The 27,181-nt window shown below is 42.7% G+C and overlaps 1 protein-coding gene across 3 annotated transcripts in view; it reads right to left on the reverse strand.

The window, feature by feature from the left end:
- The window catches only part of LOC135512263 (GDNF family receptor alpha-1-like), a 139,671-nt gene that overhangs the window by 27,896 nt on the left and 84,594 nt on the right, over positions 1-27,181 (reverse strand). For all 3 annotated transcript variants that reach the window (XM_064934109.1, XM_064934108.1, XM_064934107.1), the window contains 3 exons: positions 5,088-5,439; positions 3,663-3,772; positions 2,678-2,812 (listed from right to left, as the gene is read on the reverse strand). In XM_064934109.1, the coding sequence (XP_064790181.1) occupies positions 2,678-2,812; positions 3,663-3,772; positions 5,088-5,439 (597 nt within the window). The remainder of the gene's footprint in view (positions 1-2,677; positions 2,813-3,662; positions 3,773-5,087; positions 5,440-27,181) is intronic.

Raw genomic sequence — 27,181 nt, forward strand, 5'->3', positions numbered from 1 at the left:
CATTCTATAGTAAGTACTACACATGATTGAGGGATACTACAGCGTGTAGTATTTTATTCAACAGCAGCGGTTCTCAAACATCTCCTCGGGGACCTCCAGCCATTTCATGTATTTGATCTATTCCAGGGCGAGCACACCTGATTCAACTTGTCAACTAATCATCAAGCCCATGACTAGGTGAATCAGGTGAGCTATTTCAGGGATAAAACAAAATAGTGAAATGTCTGGGGTCCCAGGGGAGAGGTTTAAGAACCACTGTTCCACAGTATACTACAGAATTCTATAGTAAGTACTATAGTATTCTATAGTAAATAAATGTAGGCAATGTGTTCATGTGGGCAATGTGCAGATAGCTAGGCTAGTTCTAGCCACAGCCAGTCAGTGGTTGTAAGCATGCAACACTGACGTCATGGCGCAAGCAAACGACTCACGATATACACTCATTGAAAATATCCTCCACCAGCGCTAGCCCCCGAAAATGTTTACGGCAGGACATGAACAGATAATACGGCTTTCTCAACACCACCCTTTCCTCTCTGACAAACTGACATTGGTCTAATTAAAGACATGTATGATGAAACATTTGTACATTGTTGGAAGAAACCCGTCTGTCTAGACAGACCAGGGTTCCCAAACTGGTGTCCCGCGGATGATTTTATTTGGCCCCCAAAGCTTTCTGAGCAATATATATATATATATATATATATATATATATATATATATATTTATATATATATATATATATATATTGTCACGCCCAGACCTTTTTTTTCTCTATTATTTGGTTAGGTCAGGGTGTGACAAGGGTGGTTACTTTTTGTATTGTCTAGGTTTTTTTGTATGTTTATGGGTTTTTCCCTGGTCTAGGTGTTTATAAGTCTATGGTTGCCTAAATTGGTTCTCAATCAGAGGCAGCTGTTTATCGTTGTCTCTGATTGGGGACCATATTTAGTGAGCCATATTCCTTGGATAGTATTCCTTGTTCTGCACTAGCCATATTGCTTCACGGTTAGTTTTGTTATGTTCTGTTCGGTGTTCTCTCTTTAATTAAAGAGTGATGTTTGCTTACCACGCTTGGGTTTTTCCCTGGTCTAGGTGTTTATAAGTCTATGGTTGCCTAAATTGGTTCTCAATCAGAGGCAGCTGTTTATCGTTGTCTCTGATTGGGGACCATATTTAGTGAGCCATATTCCTTGGATAGTATTCCTTGTTCTGCACTAGCCATATTGCTTCACGGTTAGTTTTGTTATGTTCTGTTCGGTGTTCTCTCTTTAATTAAAGAGTGATGTTTGCTTACCACGCTGCGCCTTGGTCTCCTCTTTATGACAACCGTGACATATATATATATGTTTTTTCTTTGTACATAAAAGACTGTAAACACACCAGCAAATCAGCTCCAAGTGATTTTCATTTTGGAAATCTGTTCCAAAGTATTCCCATGCAAAATATAGATATATGAGATCATATACAAATGTAAGCAATGTTTGAAATTATTATGTTTTAGTCAAATATATCTGTTTAGGCTTCTAGATGTCACTATGCCGTCTGAAAACGATTTATAATTATGTTCTGGCCCCCTGACAAAGGAAAGGGGGATACCTAATCAGTTGTACAACTGAATGCATTCAACTGAATTGTGTCTTCCGCATGTAACCCAACCCCTGAATCAGAGAGGTGCAGGGGGCTGTCTTAATCGACATCATCAGTGCCCAGGGAGCAGTTGTTGTTGGGGGTTAACTGCTTTGCTCAGGGACAGAACGACAGATTTTTACCATGTCGGCTCGGGGATTTGATCCAGCAACCTTTTGGTTACTGTCCCAACACTCCTATCCACCAGGCTACCTGCTCAATATCTTTTTATGTATTGAGGCTAAATCAAGTTGATGATCCAAGAGAGACTACTCAATGGCTTTCTTTCTCAAAACTAAAACCCAAAAGCAGTGGGTCAAAAATACTTCAATGACACTGAAATTCCACTAAAGAAATGTCTCTTGCGATAATGCTGTGTTGTGATCATTGTCACATTGAGAATAAATGTATTTATAAAACACTATCTTTATAATACAGTGAAAATAAATGTATGCACAGGGTCAGTGAGAGCATGACTATATTGGGTACTACTGGTTTTGACAGAAATAAAGCGCTGAGAGACAATGCCATACCAATAACACAGCAGAGGAAGTTGAGCTGTGATTGCACAAAGAGAAGCACCACAGCCATGGATCTGCTATCTCCAGAGGCCTGACACCTTGTGATAGTGAGGCAGCCGTATTTATTAAAGGAGGAGAGGATGGAGAGGGAGGGAGGGGAGGTAGGTTAATTAAAGCTGTCTGATATGTGAAAGGACGGTCATAGAGTTAGAAGACAATGCCCTGGTTGCTGATCTGCGCTATGCGGATATTGGAACCCTTTACTCACACACACAAACATATATTCACGTGTGCAGGCATGCACCCACACAGCCTTATCGCTGTTTCTTCCTCCTCTCTCTCTGCTTTTCTGCTCCATCGGCAAAGAGCTCACAGGAGAGATGGAGTATCACTTGGGAGAGAGGGAGGATGAAGGTGAGAGGTGGATGAACAATTGGCAGGAGACCCACAATGAAAGGGTGGAGGAGACAGGAAACTGGTAAGTGAATGAAGTGGAGAGGACAGAAGGAGGCTGGTCAGTCACTCACGGAGGCAGGTGTTGTCTGTGAAGAACTCTGTGAACTTGTCACACTCCTCCTTGCCATTGCCACTGCTGCTGCAGTCACAGTAGGGAACAACACTGATCTTAGGAGAACGCAGGTAGTTGGGTGTCATCACTGTACCTATAAGGAGGGGGGAAGAAACACAGTAGATTACTTAAAGAAACAGAGTTTATCTACCATATTGTTTTCTAAAGACATGTTTTTCTCTGTGGCAGACAAAGTAGTTTCCACCTCCCATTTCCCCAAACCATCATGCAATGTTGAATCCCTATCATACTGCAACTGTTAGCCCCTCAACATTTCAAGCTAGATTTTCATCCAATTGTCTGAACAACATAGAACACTGGAATCATCATGGAGTATTTCCAAAGGCAGTGTGACAAATAAGTTTTTTTCCTCTTTGTAGGAAACTAAATAGCTGCAGTCAGAGTTTTCTTGCTTCCTCAATGCATTGTTCCTCTACTGGCGTCCGTCCAAACAAGCCATTTTTGTTTTGCAGCAAAATGAATTGCCGTTTTGCTGGTTGCTGTGTGTACTATCTGCTACAGCTGTGCTAGTACGGGAAATGTGATGGCTTGAGCTAGGATGGGTCCCTCAGCACACAGAAGCAGAAGATAAAGGAGACTAATCTTCTCTACACACTTTCCTCCTCTTTCTTTATCTCTTTCACACGCTCATTCTCTCGCTCTATTGCATTTTCTACAACTATGAGTCTTATTTTCCTTGGTTTCCTCTGAACAATGAGCTAATTTCATCAAATTATGTGAAGGGGCATGAGGAAGTGGTGCGACGTTGGTTTGTGCTGTGCTAGAGCGAATATGGGAAAGGGATTCTCTGACAGATGACCATAGCAACAGGAATGAGATCCACTCAGGGGACAGTATAAAGATTCAGTGAGAAAATGAGACCATAGGAAGACTCATCAATGTGTGTGAGGAAAAGTTTACCAATAGAGACGGTAGAGACTCACCGATAAGGCCAGAGTAGGAGAGCAGGCAGTCAGCGTAGTTCTCCTTAAGACAGCCAGAGAGGGAGCGTGGCTCAGACTGGCAGTTGGCAAAGAAATCAGCCAGACGGGACCTGAAAGATGCAACAAAAACAGTGAGTGTATCTGAACTTTCATATCTCTCTTATAAAGCGAACCGTCACAGTCAAATAGACAACATCAAAAGCACTCGTACTGATGCACACACACCCACGCACACACACACACCCACGGACACACGCCAACGGACACGCGGGCATGCAAACTCACACACACACACACAGCATGGTTGGGTCTGTGTTGATTCTACTCTGTAATACACGTCCCATATGGTGAAGGAGCAGCCAACAAGTATGCCTGGTTTTATAATCCTTCCTCACAAACAGAGAGGAGCTCTGGATACCACTCATGATGGAGTTGGGATGCTAAGTACCACCTGGTGTTACACCTTTGTTGAAAAGGGAAAGAGCGTAGGAACAATAACATTTTGCTAAGTGAAGAGTTAGAAAATAAGAGAAATATGGAGACAAAGAGAGAGAGCGAGCAAGCGAGAGATCGAGAGAGAGAGAGAGCGAGAGAAAGAGTTAGCGAGAGCGGAGAGAGAGAGACACTGCACAGCCCTGAGGCTGGAATCGAAATGGAACCAATTTATTTGCACTAATGCCTCCATTTAATCCCAGACAGAGTGCTGTAGCTCTAGAGGCAATGGCAGACGTCACTCATTGAGTCCAGTCTGTTTCGCTGCATTTCAATACAGCCTCTATTACTGCCAATGATACACAGGCCACTTATCCCAAACACATCCAATCCCCTGCCCAGTTATCCTAGCCTGAATGCTGCTATATGACAGCTAAATGAAACACTTAAGGCAGAAAAGACATGCATTCAGAAAGAGAATTGGAGTGTTTCACTGCTTAACCTGAATACTCTCTGTTAGTGTAGGTAGATTTAGTGTTTGCTTATATGCATTACATGTTGAATGGTAATGGTTTATTCCTGATGCAGTCTCCCAACATAGTATCCAGTTATCTTAACAGGTTTGTTTATGGTGTTTTTCACAGCTTTTATCAGGGCTTGGTATATTTCCCCACACCTCGAAGGTATGATAGCAACCTCCATGCTGTGCTAACTTAGACACCCCATCACTTTGGTGGTGGGCTAGGGCCTGTATTCTGTAGCACCTCTTCACATTACAGAGGATGCTATCTGAAAGACGGCTTGGGGTAATGCACTGTTGACTTAAATGTAATTTTAACCATACACTGACATTGGTCACTCTGTGTTGTAAATGTGGAGTCAGACACGTGAGACTATGTGATTGTTTGCTATGTTACATATTTGATGCTGTTGGTCTTGCAAGATGCATGTGTACTATATTGCGTACTCTGACAACTGTTTATCCTAGTGTACCTGCAGATGTAGTTGGTCTTGCAAGAGGCCTGCAAGGAGAGACAGTTGGGCTTTTCCTTGTCCTCATAGGAACAGACTGGTACAATGGTTTGGCGCCGGCGCTCGGAGCAGGCCGACTGATCGCCGGCTGGACAGGAACAGAACAGCATCCCGTAGCTGTGCTTGGGTGGCACCTTGTCAAAGAACTGCCGCAGGGCCTTGTGGCACTTGCGCTTGTTGCAGACCTCCGCAGTGGAGACACGGCTGGTGCAGGGGCTGATGTAGGCTGAGCGGTACTTCTTACAGGTGTCGTTCAGGTTGCAGGCCTTGGCTGCGTTCAGACAGTTGTTTTCCCTCGTCACCGCGGGCTCGCCTGTCATAAAAAGGACAACAGAGTAAGTTCAGTTTCCATCATCTCTAGATTTGTAATCTATTGATTGATATAGATTGATAACACGGTCTATAATATGAACCGGATTGAACCTAACTAAATTGAGAGAGAGCTAGACAGAGTTATGCATCACTTTACCAAACTAATATTTGAGAGGATGGAAAAAAAGAAGCAATATGTAAATACTTTAGGAACCTTGAAAATGTCCCCCATAATGATTTCTTCCTGGCCGTTGCTGATTGCTATCAAGCCGCCCATTTACTGCTAACCCTGTTTTCTCACCCTAAATCAAACAGTGCCCCTCCTCTCGGCAGCCCTGCAGGCCAAACAAATATGCAGTCATCAAAGCATCCGGCGCCACGGCCTGCTCATCTGTCAGGTCTCACTAATTGGCAGCTTTCTTACAGATCCCTCATTAATTAACATTTCAAGAGATTTTTGGGAAAATGGTGCAACAACAGCATTTTTTGGCAATAAAAAATGGGAGCAGTTGGTTGGTGGAAGTCTGCTTGAGACGAGTGGTGCGTGTCACGCTCAGAAAATAGTGTTAAGAATAAGACTGACTCTCTCACACTTTTGATTTCAATGTAAAACCTTAGCCTCAGGAAAGAGAGACAACTGCTAGACACTAAAGTCTGTGAAAATTAGAGTAGAGTACCCCTGCCACACACTCCCTCCACAGTGAAAACACTAACACACTGTTTCTGGTGCTGTAGACAGGAAGTGCCTTCTCTAAAGGTCGTAGATGTGCATTCAGGGTACCCGCTGGTCCCTGCAGCCAATCCCAGATGACTGGCAGGGCCGGTCTGGCCAGCTGGGGTTCACTGTGACCTTTCACTGAGATCTGGAAGTTCTCCGTTACTCAGTCTGTCTGTGCTGCTCTGCTCTACTCTGCTCAATGACCAGACACATACATTCTATCTAGAGAGAAGAACTCTACAGCTGCCTGGGAGATGCCTCTCCTGTCATCTGCTGGCCCTGAAGTCAGTCAGTCTGTCTAACACCAATAATAGGACAGCAGCCAAATGAGGACAGACCTGACCAGACATCCTCCCCCTCTCCTATGTCCCCAAAAGGGCCTTTGGAAAAAAACAGAGTTCTGAGTTATGTTTGTCTGTGTGAGCATGTGAGTGTTTATACTGTATTAGCATGTGTGGACCTGTGCATCTGTGTGTCAAATCAAATTTTATTTGTCACATGCGCCGAATACAACAGGTGTAGGTAGACTTTACCGTGGAATTCTTACTTACAAGCCCTCTCCCAACAATGCAGAGTTAAAAAGTAATAAAAATGCGCATTAAAAAAAGGAAATAGTTACACAATAAAGTAACAAATCAAATCAAATTTCTAATCAAAAGTGAGCATTCATAGAGCAGGTACAAGAGAGTCAGTGTGTGTTTGCATTTGTGGTATGGTGTGTATGTGCGTATGTGGGTGTCATGTGCCATGCAGCTGTCCAGTTACTCAGTCGCCTGTCTCCTCTCTCCCACAGAGGTAGGCTGCGGTGTGTCAGGACCCTCTCCACATCCCTCTCTGCTGCACCCCTAGTGTCAGAGAACACATCTGCTGCACCCCTAGTGTCAGAGAACACATCTGCTGCACCCCTAGTGTCAGAGAACACATCTGCTGAACCCCGAGTACGTTGCTGGCAGATGGCACCGTCTCTCAGGCAAACACACACACACACACACACACACACACACACACACACACACACACACACACACACACACACACACACACACACACACACACACACACACACACACACACAAATCATCTATCCAGCTAAAAGTGTTTGCCCCATACATCCCTTCCTGCACATGCTCCCCTCCCTCCCATTGTCTCTCCCCTTCCCCCCTTACAGGCCCACACAGGGCTGGGGCCATCTGGTCATATGGAGCTGGAGCCCCCCAGCAGCTTTTGTTACCGATACAGCCTCAAATTGATTATCATGTCGCCTGTTTCCTCCAACCCCCTCCCTAATTTCAATTACCACGGGGCTCTAGGTCGAGTAATGACCTCTTCCTCCTCCTCCAATCCACAGGACAAGAAAACAAGGCATAATATTTTGGGAATGTTCCCTCCTGAGAGATTGCTATGTATAATGTATGTGCCCAAAAATCTTTGTCATCTTTACAATTGTCTTTATCTGTTGTTGTTTAGTACTGTCTTGTGGCTAGCTCATGACTTGTAGATTATTGTAGACACACCAACCAGGATTAAGGGGCAGGGCAATTTGTGACTGTTGTTGTTTTGGTAATCAGTGGCTTTATTGCATTGCTCCGCTTTCTTGACATCTCAGTCGTCCAGGCAGGTCCTACAGGCCCTGATTTTGTCGCACCTGGACTACTGCCCAGTTGTGTGGTCAAGTGCGGCAAAGAGGAACATAGGTCAATTGCAGTTGGTCCAGAACAGAGCAGCACGTATTGCACTTAGATATACACAGAGTGTCGAACGTCAGTAACATGCATGACAGTCTCTCCTGGCACAAAGTTGAGGAAAGATTGCCTGCATCACTATTGGTCTTTGTGCGAGGTGTTGATGTGTTGAAGGTAACCAAACTGTCTGTTCAAGCAGTCGGCACACAGTTCAGACACTCATCAGTACGACACAAGACATGCAATCAGAGGTCTCTTCACAGTCCCCAGGTCCAGATCAGAGGCTGGGAAACACACAGTATTAAAGAGCCATGACTACATGGAACTCTCTGCTACACTAGGTAACTCAAACTAGCAATACAACCAGATAAAAAAAATGGAAAAAGAACAACTTACAGCACAACAGGGACTGTGAAGAGAGAGCCATTTTTATATATTTTGTATTGTAATTTCCACAGTATTATTTATTTTTATAGGCAAGACAGTTAAGAACAAATTCTTATTTACAATGACGGCCTAGGAACAGTGGGTTAACAGCCTTGTTCAGGGACAGAACGACAGATTTTTACCTTGCCGGTTTGGGGATTTGATCCACCAACCTTTTAGTTACTGGCCCAACACGCTAACTGCTAGATTACCTGACACCCTGTTATGTAGTTGGGCTTGCACAAATTCTTGGCTTGCGTGACCTGGAACAGCTCATAGGGTAGGAGCCATCATATATTATGTATACTATGTTATTATATTATGTGTACTATGTTATTATATTATGTGTACTATGTATTTTATGCATTTTATTTGTTTTGCTTTGTTTCTTGTTTGGACCCAGAAAGAGTTGTCGCTACCTGTTATTTGGAATTTTTGTTATTTTATTAGCATCCCCAGTTGTTTTGAAAGCAGTCATGAAGCATGACATAATACAGAATATTAATAGACAATAACAGCTCAAGGACAGAACTACATACATTTGAAAATGGCACACATGGCCCACAAATCAACACATGCACACAAAATATCTAGGTCAAATAGGGGGAGGGATTTGTGCCGTGAGGTTTTGCTTTATCTGTTTTTGAAACCAGGTTTGCTGTTCATTTGAGCAATATGAGATAGAAGGGAATCATTGAAATAATGGCACCATATAATACTGTACGCTTTCTTGAATTTCTTCTGGATTTGGGTGCTGTGAAAAGACCCCTGGTGGCATGTCTGGTAGGGTAAGTGTGTGTGTCAGAGCTGTGTGTAAGTTGACTCTGCAAACAATTTAGAATTTTCAACATATTAATGTTTCTTATAAAAATAATAAGTGATCCAGTCAGTCTTTCTTCAACACTGGAATGCATAGTATTTATATTAGCCCCTTGATTTCAATGAAGAGCAAGACATGCCGCTCTGTTCTGGGCCAGCTGCAGCTTAACTAGGTCTTTCTTTGTAGTACTTGACCACATGACTGGACAATAATCAAGATAAGACTAAACTAGTGTGGTGTCAAAAAAGCAGAGCATTTCTTTATTATGGAGAGACCTCTCCCCATCTTTACAACCATTGAAACTATATGTTTTGACCATGACAGTTTACGATATAAGGTAACACCAAGTAATTTAGTCTCTTCAACTTGTTCAACAGACATACCATTCATTACCAGATTCAGCTGCAGCCATGCGAGTGTTGGTCTCATCGCAAAACTAAGACCGTCGCCAAAACAAAGATAGTATTCGCCAGACCCACTGGTTCCAGGTCATCTACAAGTCCATGCTAGGTAAAGCTCCGCCTTATCTCAGTTCACTGGTCATGATGGCAACACCCACCTGAAGCACGCGCTCCAGCAGGTGTATCTCACTGATCATCCCTAAAGCCAACACCTCACTTGGCCGCCTTTCGTTCCAGTTCTCTGCTGCCTGTGAATTGCAAAAATCACTGAAGTTGGAGACTTTTATCTCCCTCACCAACCTCAAACATCTGCTATCTGAGCAGCTAACCGATCGCTGCAACTGTACATAGTCTATCGGTAAATAGCCCACCCAATTTTACCTACCTCATCCCCATACTGTTTTTATTTATTTACTTTTCTGCTCTTTTGCACACCAATATCTCTACCTGCACATGACCATCTGATCATTTATCACTCCAGTGTTAATCTGCAAAATTGTAATTATTTGCCTACCTCCTCATGCCTTTTGCACACAATGTATATAGACTCTCCTTTTTTTCTACTGTGTTATTGACTTGTTTATTGTTTACTCCATGTGTAACTCTGTGTTGTCTGTTCACACTGCTATGTTTTATCTTGGCCAGGTCGCAGTTGCAAATGAGAACTTGTTCTCAACTAGCCTACCTGGTTAAATAAAGGTTAAATAAATAAATAAAAAAAATTGCCAAGTTGTTCAGCGGAGTTGTTCGAGGAAGGAAAGAGTGGAAGGCTCCACACCACTCTCTCACACTATTTTACCTAGTTATTTTCAGATGATCTCATATGTGTGTGTTTTCTATACCTGTTCGCTTCTCATCCGGTAGGCTTTACAGACAGGCCCACCACTTGACTGCAACTTCTGCCTCTAACCATAGGAAACTCCTTTCCACCTCCTCCCTCCTTAGTCCTCCACCCCTTCCCCTCCCTCTCTGTGGACAACTTTGAAAAGAAGGTTGATGACATCCGCTCCTCATTCACTCAGCTGATTGAGTCCACTGGTTCCATGACTGCATTCCCTCTGACATCAAAATGGCACGAGTTGCTCCTCTCCTCAAGAAACCAAAACTCAACTCCTCTAACGTCAAAAACTAAAGACCGGCATCCCTTTCTTTTCTTTCTAAAACCCTTGAGCATGCTGTCTCTGACCAACTCTCTCTTGTTATCTCTCTTAGAACGATCATCTTGACCCTAAACCAGTCAGGCTTCAAGACGGGTCACTCAACTGAGACTGCTCTTCTCTGTGTCACCGAGGCTCTCCACACTGCCAAAGCTGACTCTCTGTCCTCTGTTCTTCCTATCAGCTGCCTTTGACACTGTGAACCATCAGATCCTCCTCTCCATCCTCTCAGGGCAGGGAGTCTCAGGCTCTGCACATTCTTGGATTGCATTCTACCTGGCAGACCGCCCCTACCGGGTGACTACTGTTGTCCCCCAGGTCTCAGTTCTAGACCTTCTCTAGTTACTCTGCTCCGTCATATCCTCACATGGTCTCTTCTATCATTGCTATGCAGATGACACTGAACTACTTTCCTCCTTGCGACACCCATGCATTTCTGCTGCCTGGAAGATATCTCAGCCTGGATGTCGGCCCACTACCTCAAACTCAACCTTGATAAGACGGAGCTACTCAAAGACCTCTCCATCACGGATGAAAAAGGTGTCCCCTCCCAGAGTGCAAAGATCCTTGGCTTGACCCTGGACCCTGGACAACACCCTGTCGTTCTCTGCAAACATCAAAGCAGTGACTTAATCCTGCAAGTTAATTCTCTACAACATCCATAGCGTACAACCCTAACTCACACAGGAAGCGTATGTGTACACCTGCTCGTTAAACATCTCATTCCAGTCATGGGTCTCCCCTTTGCTGCTATAACAGCCTCCACTCTTCAGGGAAGGTTTTCGACTAGATGTTGAAAAATTGCTGCTGTATGGACCTCGCTTTATGCACGGGGCATTGTCATGTTGAACAGGAAAGGGCCTTCCCCTTTCGACGCTTGATATTGCACATGGCGATTTTAGGTCTGTGTGTGGCATCTCGGCCATGGAAACCCATTTCATGAAGCTTCCAACCAATAGTTATTGTGCTGACATTGCTTCCAGGGGCAGTTTGGAACTCGGGAGTGAGTGCTACAACCAAGGACAGACAATGTTAACGTGCTACACGCTTCAGCACTCGGCAGTCCTGTTCTGTGAGCTTGTGTGGCCTACCACTTCACGGCTGAGCCGTTGTTGCTCCTAGACGTTTGCACTTCAGAATAACAGCACTTACAGTTGCCCGGGTCAACTCTAGCAGAGCAGAAAGTTGACAAACTGCTCTTATTCGTTGACAAACTAATAAGGTCCCACAGTTGACAGTACATGTAAGAGCAAAAAACTGGAATTGTCCATAGAGCTCTGAGACAGGATTGTGTTGAGGCACAGATCTGGGCAAAGGTACCAAAATAATTCTGCAGCATTGAAGGCCCCCAACAACACAGTGGCCTCCATCATTCTTAAATTGAAGAAGTTTGGAACCACCAAGACTCCTAGACCTGGCCGCACGGCCAAACTGAGCAACAGGGGAGAAGGGTCTTGGTCTGGGAGGTGACCACGAACCCGATGGTCACTGACAGAGCTCTAGAGTTCCTTTGTGGAGATGGGAGGACCTTCCAGAAGAACAACCATCTCTGCAGCACTCCACCAATCAGGCCTTTCAAGTAGAGTGACCAGACAGAAGCCACTCCTCAATAAAAGGCACATGACAGCACGCTTGGAGTTTGCCAAAAGGCACATCAAGGACTCTTAGACCATGAGAAACAAGATTCTCTGGTCTGATGAAACCAAGATTGAACTCTTTGGCCTGAATGCCAAGTGTCATGTCTGAAGGAAACCTAGCACCATCTCTATGGTGAAGCATGGTGGTGGCAGCATCATGCTGTGGGGATGTTTTTCAGGGACGGGGACTGGGAGGGTAGTCAGGATCTAGGCAAAGAAGAATGGAGCAAAGAACAGAGAGATCCTTGATAAAAACCTGGTTCAGAGCACTCAGGACCGCAAACTGTGTTGAAGGTTCATCTTCCAACAGAACAACAACCCTAAGCACACAGCCATGACAACGCAGGAGTGGCTTCGAGAGAAGTCTTTGAGTGGCCCAGCCAGAGCCTGGACTTGAACCCGATCAAACTTCTCTGGAGAAATCTGAAAATAACTGTGCAGCAACACTCCCCATCCAACCTGACAGAGCCTGAGAGGATCTGCAGAGAAGAATGGGAGATACTCCCCAAATACAGGTGTGCCAAGCTTGTAGTGTCATACCCAAGAAGATTTGAGGCTGTAATCGCTGCCAAAGGTGCTTCAACAAAGTACTGAGTAAAGGGTCTGAATACTAATGTAAATGTGATATCAGTTTTTTCTAAAACATTGTTTATGATTTGTCATTATGGGTTATTCATCCCGGAAACACCTTTATGTACCCTGGCTGGGCCATTAGCAATCAGCGGATGGTCAGAGAGGGACTTGATTAAACAAAGGCTTCAATTACACCCTCCATATGGATCGTAAACATGTCCACCTGTACAGCTTTGACCTCCTTCCATATAACCTGCACCTCAGTGGGTGTGCCAGCCATGATGCAGGTGACTGGTGATATAACCAGAGGGTAAATAATCAACTCATTCATAGATAATGATCCGACTCTACAGAAGGGAGTCATTAAAAAACACATTCCCACACAAATCCTGTGTGCATCCCTATCTGCTAGCTTTGGGGAGTTGTTTGCTGTACAGACACAGGGGCTCAAGGGGAACTAATATTACGCTGGAGGGGGGGGGGGGCTATACAGACACAGACAGTGCTGAATCACCCGAGCGCAGAGGGCATGGAACACAGCGATGAGATGGTATTATTGGATGCCAGAAGTAAATTGGGTTTTTTAGGTGCTTGATTAAGTATCAATTGAGTGGTTCTAGTTAATTGTGGGTAGGCAGTGAATGGTGGAGGACAATGGGGAATGATGTTGAGCTAGTGAAGCATATGATGAGCTGTTTTGAGTGTCCATAGCAAGGAGTCAACTGAGATTGTAGGGGTTAGCATCAGGGTAATGAATTTGTCATTGTGATGATGAGTGTACAATGCCACAGTATGAGTCCATGAACCTATGGAGCAACCTAGTCGATGGTGGTCTCAATGGAGTTTCCTGGAGGTCTGATGAATTATAAGGGGTGTTGCCCTGTACTGAAAGATGGTATGATGTCTGTGGCATCACTGACGGATTTTAAATTAGTTTTAATCTGCTGTGATAATTTGTGGTGAGTCATGCACATACTCACAGTCACTTAAATGAGTGTGAAGATGTGTGAAAACTTCTAAATGGGTGTGGGAAGATGTCAGCTTTGATGATTTGTGATCAGTTTCATTAGTGTTGCAGTTCACGGCGCAGTATTCAATGCTGTGTCCAGCCGCTCTATAGTGATATTTATAAATTGTCTCTCGTCAGTCTCTCCTCTCAATTATCATTGCTTTAAGTTACTCTGCTCACCACTTTAATGGTCTGCGACTGAAAGTGCCTGACAAGCAGAAATGAATGAGAGGAGAAGAGGAAGCCCCCAGGTTTACTCATCTATTTTTTTTCCTTCTTCTCTGGTGCTTAATAAGCTCCCTGTTTCTTCCGACTATGTCCCATTGCAATAAACCCACATACCAGGGCAGAAAACATGATAACTCACAGCCCATGTAATTGATCCCTGCAGTGCCTCTCACTCTCTCTCCTTCTCATCTCCACCCTTTCACTCACTCTCTTTCCCCTCTCTCTTGCTCCTTCCCTTCACTATCCTTCTTTCCAGATGGACCTTTCCCCTCCCCCGTACCCTCTATGCTCCCTGGTCCCCTGTGGGAGTGGGGGTCCTCGATGTGAGGACAGACTCTGTTACTCTCAGATATTGCATTACACAGTGAAGTTCTACTGTGGCCTTTTTTCATTAACAATCAGGTGGTGTAGTGATCAGGCAGTAAGGAGAACCTCCTCTGGGAATGGGCCACAAGGAAACAGCAGGGTAGAGGGTTCTTTAATACAAAAGTACCACCCTTTCTTCCCAAAGCCTTTCGACAACCCAGTCCCACAGCCCCCCCAATTCACTCCTTATGCGAAACCACCAGAGATAGATGGGGATATAATGACAAAAAATGTCTGCTTATTTCTTGGCGCGTACAAGCCTCTACTCCACAAACACAATGTATGCTGTGAATGTACTGTATTCTACACCACACCTCCAGACCTGTCATAATGATTTACAATAGTGGTACCAAAGTGCCAATGAATTTGTTACACTGCGGCAACACCAGGGAAAGTTATTGTTGGTAGATTTATTTTATTTATTTTTATTGGCCTATCCACCCCCCCACCCCCTCTCTTAGGACAAAAGTAACTTTGTTAAACATTTTTGTATTCACAGTTTTTTTGCTATACAGTGCTTGCGAATGTATTTGGCCCCCTTGAACTTTGCGACCTTTTGCCACATTTCAGGCTTCAAACATAAAGATATAAAACTGTATTTTTTTGTGAAGAATCAACAACAAGTGGGACACAATCATGAAGTGGAACGACATTTATTGGATATTTCAAACTTTTTTAACAAATCAAAAACTGAAAAATTGGGCGTGCAAAATTATTCAGCCCCTTTACTTTCAGTGCAGCAAACTCTCTCCAGAAGTTCAGTGAGGATCTCTGAATGATCCAATGTTGACCTAAATGACTAATGATGATAAATACAATCCACCTGTGTGTAATCAAGTCTCCGTATAAATGCACCTGCACTGTGATAGTCTCAGAGGTCCGTTAAAAGCGCAGAGATCATCATGAAGAACAAGGATCACACCAGGCAGGTCCGAGATACTGTTGTGAAGAAGTTTAAAGCCGGATTTGGATACAAAAAGATTTCCCAAGCTTTAAACATTCCAAGGAGCACTGTGCAAGCGATAATATTGAAATGGAAGGAGTATCAGACCACTGCAAATCTACCAAGACCTGGCCGTCCCTCTAAACTTTCAGCTCATACAAGGAGAAGACTGATCAGAGATGCAGCCAAGAGGCCCATGATCACTCTGGATGAACTGCAGAGATCTACAGCTGAGGTGGGAGACTCTGTCCATAGGACAACAATCAGTCGTATATTGCACAAATCTGGCCTTTATGGAAGAGTGGCAAGAAGAAAGCCATTTCTTAAAGATATCCATAAAAAGTGTCGTTTAAAGTTTGCCACAAGCCACCTGGGAGACACACCAAACATGTGGAAGAAGGTGCTCTGGTCAGATGAAACCAAAATTGAACTTTTTGGCAACAATGCAAAACGTTATGTTTGGCGTAAAAGCAACTCAGCTCATCACAATGAACACACCATCCCCACTGTCAAACAAGGTGGTGGCAGCATCATGGTTTGGGCCTGCTTTTCTTCAGCAGGGACAGGGAAGATGGTTAAAATTGATGGGAAGATGGATGGAGCCAAATACAGGACCATTCTGGAAGAAAACCTGATGGAGTCTGCAAAAGACCTGAGACTGGGACGGAGATTTGTCTTCTAACAAGACAATGATCCAAAACATAAAGCAAAATCTACAATGGAATGGTTCAAAAATAAACATATCCAGGTGTTAGAATGGCCAAGTCAAAGTCCAGTCCTGAATCCAATTGAGAATCTGTGGAAAGAACTGAAAACTGCTGTTCACAAATGCTCTCCATCCAACCTCACTGAGCTCGAGCTGTTTTGCAAGGAGGAATGGGAAAAATTTCAGTCTCTCGATTAGCAAAACTGATAGAGACATACCCCAAGCGACTTACAGCTGTAATCGCAGCAAAAGGTGGCGCTACAAAGTATTAACTTAAGGGGGCTGAATAATTTTGTACGCCCAATTTTTCAGTTTTTGATTTGTTAAAAAAGTTTTAAATATCCAATAAATGTCGTTCCACTTCATGATTGTGTCCCACTTCATGATTGTGTCCCACTTGTTGTTGATTCTTCACAAAGAATACAGTTTTATATCTTTATGTTTGAAGCCTGAAATGTGGCAAAAGGTCGCAAAGTTCAAGGGGGCCGAATACTTTCGCAAGGCACTGTATATACACACAACCGTTGAAATGTTTGTGGTCACTTAGAAATGTCCTTGTTTTTGAAAGAAAAGCACATTTTTTGTGTCCATTAAAATAACATCAAATTGATCAGAAATACAGTGTAGACATTGTTAATGTTGTAAATTACTATTGTAGATGGAAACAGATTATTTTTTAAATGGAACATCTACATAGGTGTACAGAGGCCCATTATCAGCAACCATCACTCCTGTGTTCCAATGGCATGTTGTGTTAGCTAATCCAAGTTTATCATTTTAAAAGGCTAATTGATCATTTGAAAACCTTTTTTCAATTATGTTAACACAGCTGAAAACTGTTGTTCTGATTAAAGAAGCAATAAAACTGGTCTTCTTTAGACTAGTTGAGCATCAGCATTTGTGGGTTCGATTACAGGCTCAAAATGGCCAGAATCAAATAAATTTCTTCTGAAACTTGTCAGTGTATTCTTGTTCTGAGAAATGAAGGCTATTCCATGCGAGAAATTGCCAAGAAACTGAAGATCTCGTACAACGCTGTGTACTACTCCCTTCACAGAACAGAGCAAACCAGAATAGAACGAGGAGTGGGAGGCCCTGGTGCACAACTGAGCAAGAGGACAAGTACATTAGAGTGTCCAGCTTGAGAAACAGACGCCTCACAAGTTGTCAACTGGCAGCTTCATTAAAATAGTACCTGTAAAACACCAGTCTCAACGTCAACAGTGAAGAGGTGACTCCGGGATGCTGGCCTTTTATTCTTGCCTTAATATGGACTTGGTCTTTTATCAAATAGGGCTATCTTCTGTATACCACCCCTACCCCTACGCATTAAGAATTAAAGAAATTCCACAAATAAACTTTCAACAAGGCACACCTGTTAATTTAAATACATTCCAGGTGACTACCTCATGAAGTTATTTGAGAGAATGTCAAGAGTGTGCAAAGCTGTCATCAAGGCAAAAGGTGTCTACTTTGAAGAATTTCAAAAATAAAATACATTTAGATTTGTTTAACACTTTTTTGGTAACTACATGATTCCATATGAGTTATTTCATAGTTTTGATGTCCTCACTATTATTCTGCAATGTAGAAAATAGTTTTAAAAAATAAAGAAAAACCCTTGAATGAGTATGTGTCCAAGCTTCTGAATTGTACTGTAATATTCACAACCCAGAGTCAATACTTTGCAGAAGCACCGCTGGAATCGATTACAGTTGTGAGTCTTTCTGGGTAAGTCTCTAAGCACTTTCCACACCTGGAAAGATGGATTAATCTCCCAGTGTCTGATGGAAAGCAGACTGAACCAGGTTTTCCTCTAGGATTTTGTCTGTTCTTAGTTCCATTCTGTTTATTTTATTATGGAGAGTGATACTCAGTAATGTGTTGTATTGGATTTTCCCCAAACATAACACTTTGTATTCAGGACAAAAAGTGAATTACTTTGCCACATTATTCACAGTATTACTTTATTGCCTTGTTGCAAACAGGATGGATGTTTTGGAATATTTGTTTTCTGTACAGGACTCCTTCTTTTCACTCTGTCAATTAGGTTAGTATTGTGGAGTAACTACAATGTTGCTGATCCATCCTCGGGTTTCTCCTATCACAGACATTAAACCCTGTAACTGTTTTAAAGACACCATTGGCCTCATGGTGAAATCCCTGAGCTGTTTCCTACCTCAACTGAGTTAGGAAGGAAGACTATCTTTGTCGCGATTGGGTGTATTGATACACTATCTAAAGCAGTGGTCACCAACCGGTCGATAGCGGTTGACTGGTCGATCTTAAAAGCATTCCTAATCGATCACCAAACATTTCTGTAGAAAAACCAACGATAAAGACTTGCGCTCCTCTAAATGTTTCATTTGTGTTGAGGTGTTGATTCAGAAGCCCTGTGCACCAGGTAGGCAAAATGTTCCCATTTTGAACCATTTTATTTGTCTGAAAAGACAAACTCCACCTGCCCGGCAGACCAGGAGATGTGTGGCTAAATCCAGTGTGCCTACTGTGCTGGCCAATCTAATTCTCTCCTTCTCTCTTTCTTTCTCTCTCTCAGAGGACATGAGCTCTAGGACCATGCCTCAGGACTACCTGACATGATGACTCCTTGCTGCCCCCAGTCCACCTGACCGTGCTGCTGCTCCAGTTTCAACTGTTCTGCCTTATTATTATTCGACCATGCTGGTCATTTATGAACATTTGAACATCTTGGCCATGTTCTGTTATAATCTCCATCCGGCACAGCCAGAAGAGGACTGGCCACCCCACATAGCCTGGTTCCTCTCTAGGTTTCTTCCTAGGTTTTGGCCTTTCTAGGGAGTTTTTCCTAGCCACCGTGCTTCTACACCTGCATTGCTTGCTGTTTGGGGTTTTAGGCTGGGTTTTTGTACAGCACTTTGAGATATCAGCTGATATAAATACATTTGATTTGATTTGATTTGACTCAAAGAAGAATACAGCAAAGAGCAAAGAGTTTTTATTCAGCGCTGTCAACAGTATTTTATTCAACACTCGTACAAAAAAGTACTAATGATTATTTTTCTTTGCAGCAAAATCTCCAGAGCTGAGATTGTTGTATGCCCCATATACAGTATATAACATTCTGTTGGTGGCAAGAATTTTGCATAATAATTTAAATTAAACAGCTCTTCAAAGTGTTGAATCAAGCGTTATTTTGTGTTTTAGTTCATACACCATGGAACGGTACATCGAAAATCTCTTCTCAGCTAGTTCGCAAACTGTAAGGCGCAGCTGTCAACATTTTTGTCCTTTCAATTTATGCCACTCTTTTTCAGCAAATTTTTGTCTTTAATATATGGCAGACAAATATGTTCCCTACCTTCTTGTCCTTCCTCTTGCCTTCTCCATTTTTGTGGTAATGCTGCAATCAATTGTTTGTAACTTTGGATTGAGTAAACTTGTTGGTCGATAATTTGTTATCCTGGTGCCCTTTCAGGCTATGAATTGTGGGTGTTTGTCTGTGGGAGAGTGTATGATTGTCTTGAGGCTACAAGCATAACAATCACTTTATTATCACATAACATACCAAGGTTTTTCATATCAGTAGGACATTTTATAGATCTGACCTAGAACAGGTGGATCATTCCTTGAAATGTTTTCCTATATTTTTTCATCACGTGAAAATACAGTAACTTGGATGTTGTCTGATGAAAGTTTGTTGCAATATCTTTTTCGGGGAGTGTAAAATGAAAGCTGGGCACCATTTCTGTCTGATGGTATTGAAACCAATCTCAGTGCCACCTTTCAGAATCGATAAAGAATGGCAGTGTGTAGATACTGTTATGGAAATAGGAGAGCCTGTCCCCTCGTGTTTGGATCATACGGGCATAATGATTATTTTAGCTCAGATTTGACAGCCATATGCCATGGCTCAGTTTAGGCCCAAGTTGGATATAGTCACATAACACCACGTTTGCATCTGCCAAGTGTCAATCATCACATTGACCCCCCATCGCTTTAGGAAGGGGACTTGTGGTTACATAAAACCACTGAGTCATCATCGCCTGCTCAAGAACAGTTCAGACATTCTGGATCATAAAACACAAAATCCTCTAAGATTTAAAGTGCATTCAGAAAGTATTCAGACCCCTTGACTTTTTCCACATTTTGTTAGTTTACAGCCTAATTCTAAAATTGATTAAATATTTTTTCCCTCATCAATATACACACAATACCCCATAATGACAAAGCAAAACAGAATTTTATACATTTTAGCAAATATACAAAAGAAATTCAAATGGAAATATCACATTTACAAAGGTTTTCAGACACTTTACTCTTTACTCTCATCCAGAGACTTACAGTGCCTTCGAAATCCTGCTTACTTTGAAGTATTCAGACCCCTTGACATTTTCCACATTTGTAAGGTTACAGCCTTATTCTAAAATGTATTAAATCGTTTGTTTTCCCTCATCAATCTACACACAATAACCCATAATGACAAATCAAAAACAGGGTTTTAGAAAAAACTGATATCACAATTGCATAAGTATTCAGACCCTTTACTCAGTACTTTGTCGAAGCACCCTTGGCAGCGATTACAGTCTCTAGTCTTCTTTGATATGACGCTACAAGCTTGGCACACCTGCATTTGGGTTTTTTCTCCCAGTCTTCTCTGCAGATCCTCTTAAGCTCTGTCAGGTTGGATGGGAGCTTCGCTGCACAGCTATTTTCAGGTCTCTCCAGAGATGTTCGATCGGATTCAAGTCCGGGGCCGGGCTTGGCCACTCAAGGACATGGCCACTCCTGCGGGCTTGGCCACTCCTGCGTTGTCATGGTTGTGTGCTTGGGGTCGTTTTCCTGTTGGAAGGTGAACCTCTGCCCCAGTCTGAGGTCCTGAGCGCTCTGGAGCAGGTTTTCATCAAGGATCTCTCTGTTCTTTGCTCCATTCATCTTTCCTTCCTCTGACTAGTTTCCCAGTACCTGCCGCTGAAAAACATCCCCACAGCATGATGCTGCCACCACCATGCTTCACCTTAGGGATGGTGCAAGGTTTCCTCCAGACGTGACACTTGGCATTCAGTCCAAAGTTTCATCAGACCAGAGAATCTTGTTTCTCATGGTCTGAGACCTTGAGGTGCCTTTTGACAAACTCCAAGCATGCTGTCATGTACATTTTACTGAGGAGTGGCTTCCGTCTGGCCACTCTAACATAAAGGCTTGATTGGTGGAGTGCTGCAGAGTAGGTTGTCCTTCTGGAAGGTCCTCCCATCTCCACAGTGGAACTCTGGAGCTCTGTCAGAGTCGCCATCGGGCTCTTGGTCACCTCCCTGACCATGGCACTTCTCACCCGATTGCTCAGTTTGGCCAGACGGCCAGCTCTAGGAAGACCTTGGTGGTTCCAAACATCTGTCATTAAAGAATGATGGAGACCACTGTGTTCTTGGGGACCTTCAACGCTGCAGAAATGTTTTGGTGCCCTTCCTCAGATCTGTGCCTCGACACAATCCTGTCTCGGAGCTCTACGGATAACTCCTTCGACCTCATGGCTTGATTTTTGTCGGGGTGAGCCACTTGATTTTTGCTCTGACATTTACTGTCAAGTGTGGGACCTTATATAGACAGGTGTGTGCCTTTCCAAATGATGTCCAATCAATTCAATTTAACACAGGTGGACTCCAATCAAGTTACAGAAACATCTCAAGAATGATCAATGGAAACAGGATGCACCTGAGCTCAATGTCGAGTCTCATAGCAAAGAGTCTGAAAATGTATGTTCGCTTTGTCATCATGGGGCATTGTGTGTAGATTTATTTGGAAAAACATTTCTTTATCAATTTTAGAGTAAGGATGTAACGTAACAAAATGTGGAGAAAGTCAAGGGGTCTGAATAATTTCCGAAGGCACTAAATAATATGCATGTTGCGATGTGATACAACAATTATAATGTTATATAGTACAGATTTGGTTGGCAGTTCCTAAATTTTCAGTCAACACAGACTGTATGTCAAAGTTGAACTAATGCAAAAACAGCTTATTCAAATGAAGGATCAAATTAAAGATTTAGTTTTCACAGAAAACAAATATTTGTCATATGCATCAAACATGATATTCAAATGCTAGGATATGAATTAATAATGCGATAAATTCAATGTAAATACATCTTCAAAGGAATCATGTTGGATACGGAATCTACACGTAGGGATAATAAATTAATACAATTTAATATTTTTATAGCCTGAAGGACCCTTGTTGTCTTTGGTTGAGGTTATTGATCTAAATTGTTGTATTGTTGAGTTGGTATAAAGTAACTTATCATTGTAAAATGGTGGGTTTGGAAAATAACAGCCGATAAAACAACTTTCACCATGCATTCACTTGCTGCTTTGCAATGAGCACATCCATCACATTTGCTTCATAGTGTCCAAAGATCGGATGACAGACAGCCCAAAAGTTTCCCTTCTGGGACAGCATCCTAAAAGTAGTGACATTTGGAGACTTTTAGCTGCAAAACAAACTTTCCCAACTGTCACCTACTATAATTGGCTATGGTGATGCAGCATCAGCCTGAATCACCATTCACAAAGCATTGTGGACTGGAGACTGTGATTGATGATGTTTATTTTCTAAACTGTGTCTTCAACACTTTAAGTGCATATGACCCAGTTCTTTGGGCGATACATTTTTAATTAAACATCCAGTGTGCCAAAGTCTGCAGTGAAGATGGATAGTCCCTACTCTCAGATTCCTGGCAGGTGGAGCTAAAAAACGCACATGGGAAAAAAAAACAGTTCAGTTTGGCAGGGATATGGAGAGAAGAGATAGAAAGTGTATAGAAGTATCCATATAAGGAGAACTGAGTGCTACACTGACTCCAAGACTGCTGACTAAGGAGGATAAAAGAGAGGGATGAGGATGAACAAAGACAGGGAGAGAGAAAGGGAGAGAGAAAGAGAGAGGGAGAAAGAAAGGGAGCGGGTGAGAGTGTGAGTGAGAGGCAGGAAGCTGAGCAGACATGATCGCAGCACAGGGCATCAGGATGGGGCTGTTTTAGACGACCCATGTAAGGCTACTGACAGAGTGGCTCACCCCGACAGAGCAGATATGGTAGATAGGAGAGCTAATTGCAGGAGATATGTGATCCCCGTGAATCTGTGCCGCTGTTCTCTCGGCAGCGCGATGGTCTCAGAGCGTGGATCAGATCAAAATCCGGAGGCACACCATTTCCTCTACTCTCACACAGCAATTCCACTGAAACCTCACCGCTATTGTATTTCACAGCACAGACTTTTGGAATCCATTTCTCTGCCACAAAAATATTGTCCTCTTAAAAACAAACAAATAAATGAAGCCGGGAGTCAGGGACACATCCTGTTATTCCCATAGTACTCCTCTCTGTGAATGTGAGAGGTACAGGAACGACCCATGAGGTCATTACTAAATGAGATTACCTAATGACTTCACAGGCAACCAGCCTGGTACAGGGCCATTTAGAGACATAATTACTTCCCCCGTCATTATTTTGAAACACTAGAAAAGTCATCTTCTGTTGAGGCATAGCTTAATCACATTGTCTGACTGTTTTAAAAAGCAGGGGGGGGGGGGGGGGGGTCCGGACATCTACCAAGGCCATTGTGATCAGAAAACCAACCATGTAGCATTTTCATGCACTAGAAGAAAACCAACTTCTGTTATCATGTGCAGGACTTGTTATAGGGCATCCTTTTACAAAGATGTGTTTAAAGTTTGGGTTCTAGTCAATCTGTATCGTGGAACTATTACAGATTGTTCAATAGAAATGTTTAGGTAATTTCCGATTGAGCCGGCATATGCACTGTTTAAAGTTTATGCAGTTTCCGCCATCGCGGGAACATTGGCTTTCAATTTCAATTGGCAAGGGCGCTGAACATCCACGATGCGGAATGAATAGAGCCCTAAATCAGGATGTGTGTTCCTTTCTATCCATTAGGGGAAGGACTGTGGGAAAGTAATGACACATCAGTAGAAAGAGACAAGAAGGACCACTCTCTACAGAGGAAATAAATGTAGTTGTCAACTTCTCATTCTTCATGACTAGGATGACACTATTTTCATATCTGGACCGCGAACTCATTCCAAAGTAGTGTTCACCATAAAGTTTTAAGTTCCCTCCAACTTAGTAACAGTGAGGTAACATCTATTCAACTGTCTCAAAATTGTAATGGAAGGAAAACTGAACAGAAATGTCATCAAGCTACTGTCATGTTAAATTAAATATTTTTTTACTATGTCATCTGTGAATCCATCTCTAAGGCAACTCCAACTAAAACTTTAGTCAATGTCATAAATGAAGACGGCAACAATACATGAGTTGACAAGCAGTCTCTTCAGGAATTGGTGGAGTTTGAGGTTGAGCCATGGGCAGGTAAGTGGTGGTTTATGGGGATTCATTACAGACCATTACAGCAGAGGTTACACAAGACAGGGGGGTGTTTTATCTGCAAACACATAAAGAACAGACATCCAATATTTCTGACATCCCAGGAAGGAAAGCATCTATCCCTTGTGGCTGTGAATCAAAGACGACATGAACTGCCAAAATAATGGAAACGAGGGCTGCAAAGTTTATTGAAAGCATGTGCTTCTTGTCACAGGTGTGGTTCCTGAGTTAATTAAGCAATTACCATCCCATCATGCTTAAAATATAATGGGCATGCCATTATTTTGGTTACCATGGTTATGCCTCCAAAGGATGACAATACCCACAGGGCGCAAGTGGTTATTGAATGGTTTGATAAACCTATGTAAACCATATGCCATGGCCATCTCAGTCACCAGATCTCAACCCAATTGAAAACTTATGGGAGGTTCTGGAGTGGCGCCTGCGACAGTGTTTCCTACCACCATCAACAAAATACCAAATGATGGAATTTCTCGTCCAAGAAATCACTCCGATAGAGTTTCAGACACTTGTAGAATCTATGCCAAGATGCATTGAAGCTGTTCCGGCTCATGGTGGCCCAACGCCCTATTTATGTTGGTGTTTCCTTTATTTTGGAAGTTATCTGTATGTGTACTATCCACATCGACGTGACAGTAGTGGAGAGTAAGTTAGTAGTAAGTTTTAAGTTCCTCGGCGTACACATCACGTACACAGACTGAATTGGTCCACCCACACAGACAGTGTGGTGAAGAAGGCGCAGCAGCAAACATTTACAGATCACCGCCTGGTACGGCAACTGCTCCGCCCACAACCGTAAGGCTCTCCAGAGGGTAGTGAGGTCTACACAACGCATCACTGGGGGCAAACTACCTACCTCCAGGACACCTACACCACCCGATGTAACAGGAAGGCCATAAAGATCATCAAGGACAACAACCACCCGAGCCACTGCCTGTTCACCCCACTATCAGCCAGAAGGCGAGGTCAGTACAGGTGCATCAAAGCAGAGACCAAGACTGAAAAACAGCTTATATCTCAAGGCCATCAGACTGTTAAACAGCCATCACTAACATTGAGTGGCTGCTGCCAACATACTGACTCAACTCCAGTCACATTAATATTGGAAAAATGTATGTAAAAAATGTATCACTAGCCACTTTAAACAATGCCACTTAATATAATGTTTACATACCCTACATTACTCATCTCATATGTATATACTGTACTCTATACCATCTACTGCATCTTGCCATCTTTATGTAATACATGTATCTGTCACGATCGTCTAAAGAAGTGGACCAAAGTGCAGCGTTGTGAGAGTACATTTCTTTATAATGTTGACAACAAAAACAGGAAACAACCGTGACGCTTACGAGGGCTATAGTGCCACGAACAAAGATAACTTCCCACAATAACTAAAGGGAAAAAGGCTGCCTAAGTATGATTCCCAATCAGAGACAATGATGGACAGCTGTCCCTGGTTGAGAAGCATACCTGGCCAAAACATAGAAACACAAAACATAGAAATCAGAACATAGAATGCCCACCCAAATCACACCCTGACCAAACCAAAATAGAGACATAAAAAGGCTCTCTAAGGTCAGGGCGTGACAGTATCACTAGCCACATTAAACAATGCCACTTTTATATGTTTACATACCCTACATTACTCATCTCATATGTATATACTGTACTCGATACCATCTACTGCATCTTGCCTATGCCGTTCTGTACCATCACTCATTCATATATCTTTATTGACATATTCTTCATCCCTTTACACTTATGTGTATAAGGTAGTTGTTGTGAAATTGTTAGGTTAGTTTACTCGTTGGTTATTACTGCATTGTCGGAACTAGAAGCACAAGCATTTCGCTACACTCGCATTAACATCTGCTAACCATGTGTATGTGACAAATAACATTTTATTTTATTTGATACTAACCTCAACTATTTACAGTTGAAGTCGGAAGTCTACATACACTTAGGTTGGAGTCATTAAAACTTGTTTTTCAACCACTTCACAAATTTCTTGTTAACAAGCTATAGTTTTGGCAAGTCGGTTAGGACATCTACTTAGTGCATGACACAAGTAATATTTCCAACAATTATTTACAGACAGATTATTTCACTTATAACTCACTGTATCACAATTCCAGTGGGTCAGAAGAATACATACACTACGTTCTGTGCCTTTGAACAGCTTGGAAAATTCCAGAAAACAATGTCATGGCTTTAGAAGCTTCTGATAGGCTAATTTACATCATTTGAGTCAATTGGAGGTGTACATCCACAGGTATTTTAAGGCCTACCTTCAAACTCAGTGCCTCTTTGCTTGACATCATGGGAAAATCAAAAGATATCACCCAAGACCTCAGAAAAACAATTGTAGACCTCCACAAGTCTGGTTCATCCATGGGAGCAATTTCCAAACGCCTGAAGGTATCTGTACAAACAATAGTACGCAAGTATAAACACCATGGGACCACGCAGCCGTCATACCGCTCAGGAAGGAGTCGCATTCTGTCTCCTATAGATGAACGTACTTTGGTGCGAAAGGTGCAAATCAATCCCAGAACAACAGCAAAGGACCCTGTGAAGACACTGGAGGAAACGGGTACTAAGGTATCTATATCCACAGTAAAATGACTCCTATATCGACACTACCTGAAAGGTCGCTCAGCAAGAAGAAGA

The sequence above is a fragment of the Oncorhynchus masou genome, chromosome 24, assembly GCF_036934945.1.
Source record: "Oncorhynchus masou masou isolate Uvic2021 chromosome 24, UVic_Omas_1.1, whole genome shotgun sequence".
Classification (NCBI taxonomy): domain Eukaryota; kingdom Metazoa; phylum Chordata; class Actinopteri; order Salmoniformes; family Salmonidae; genus Oncorhynchus; species Oncorhynchus masou.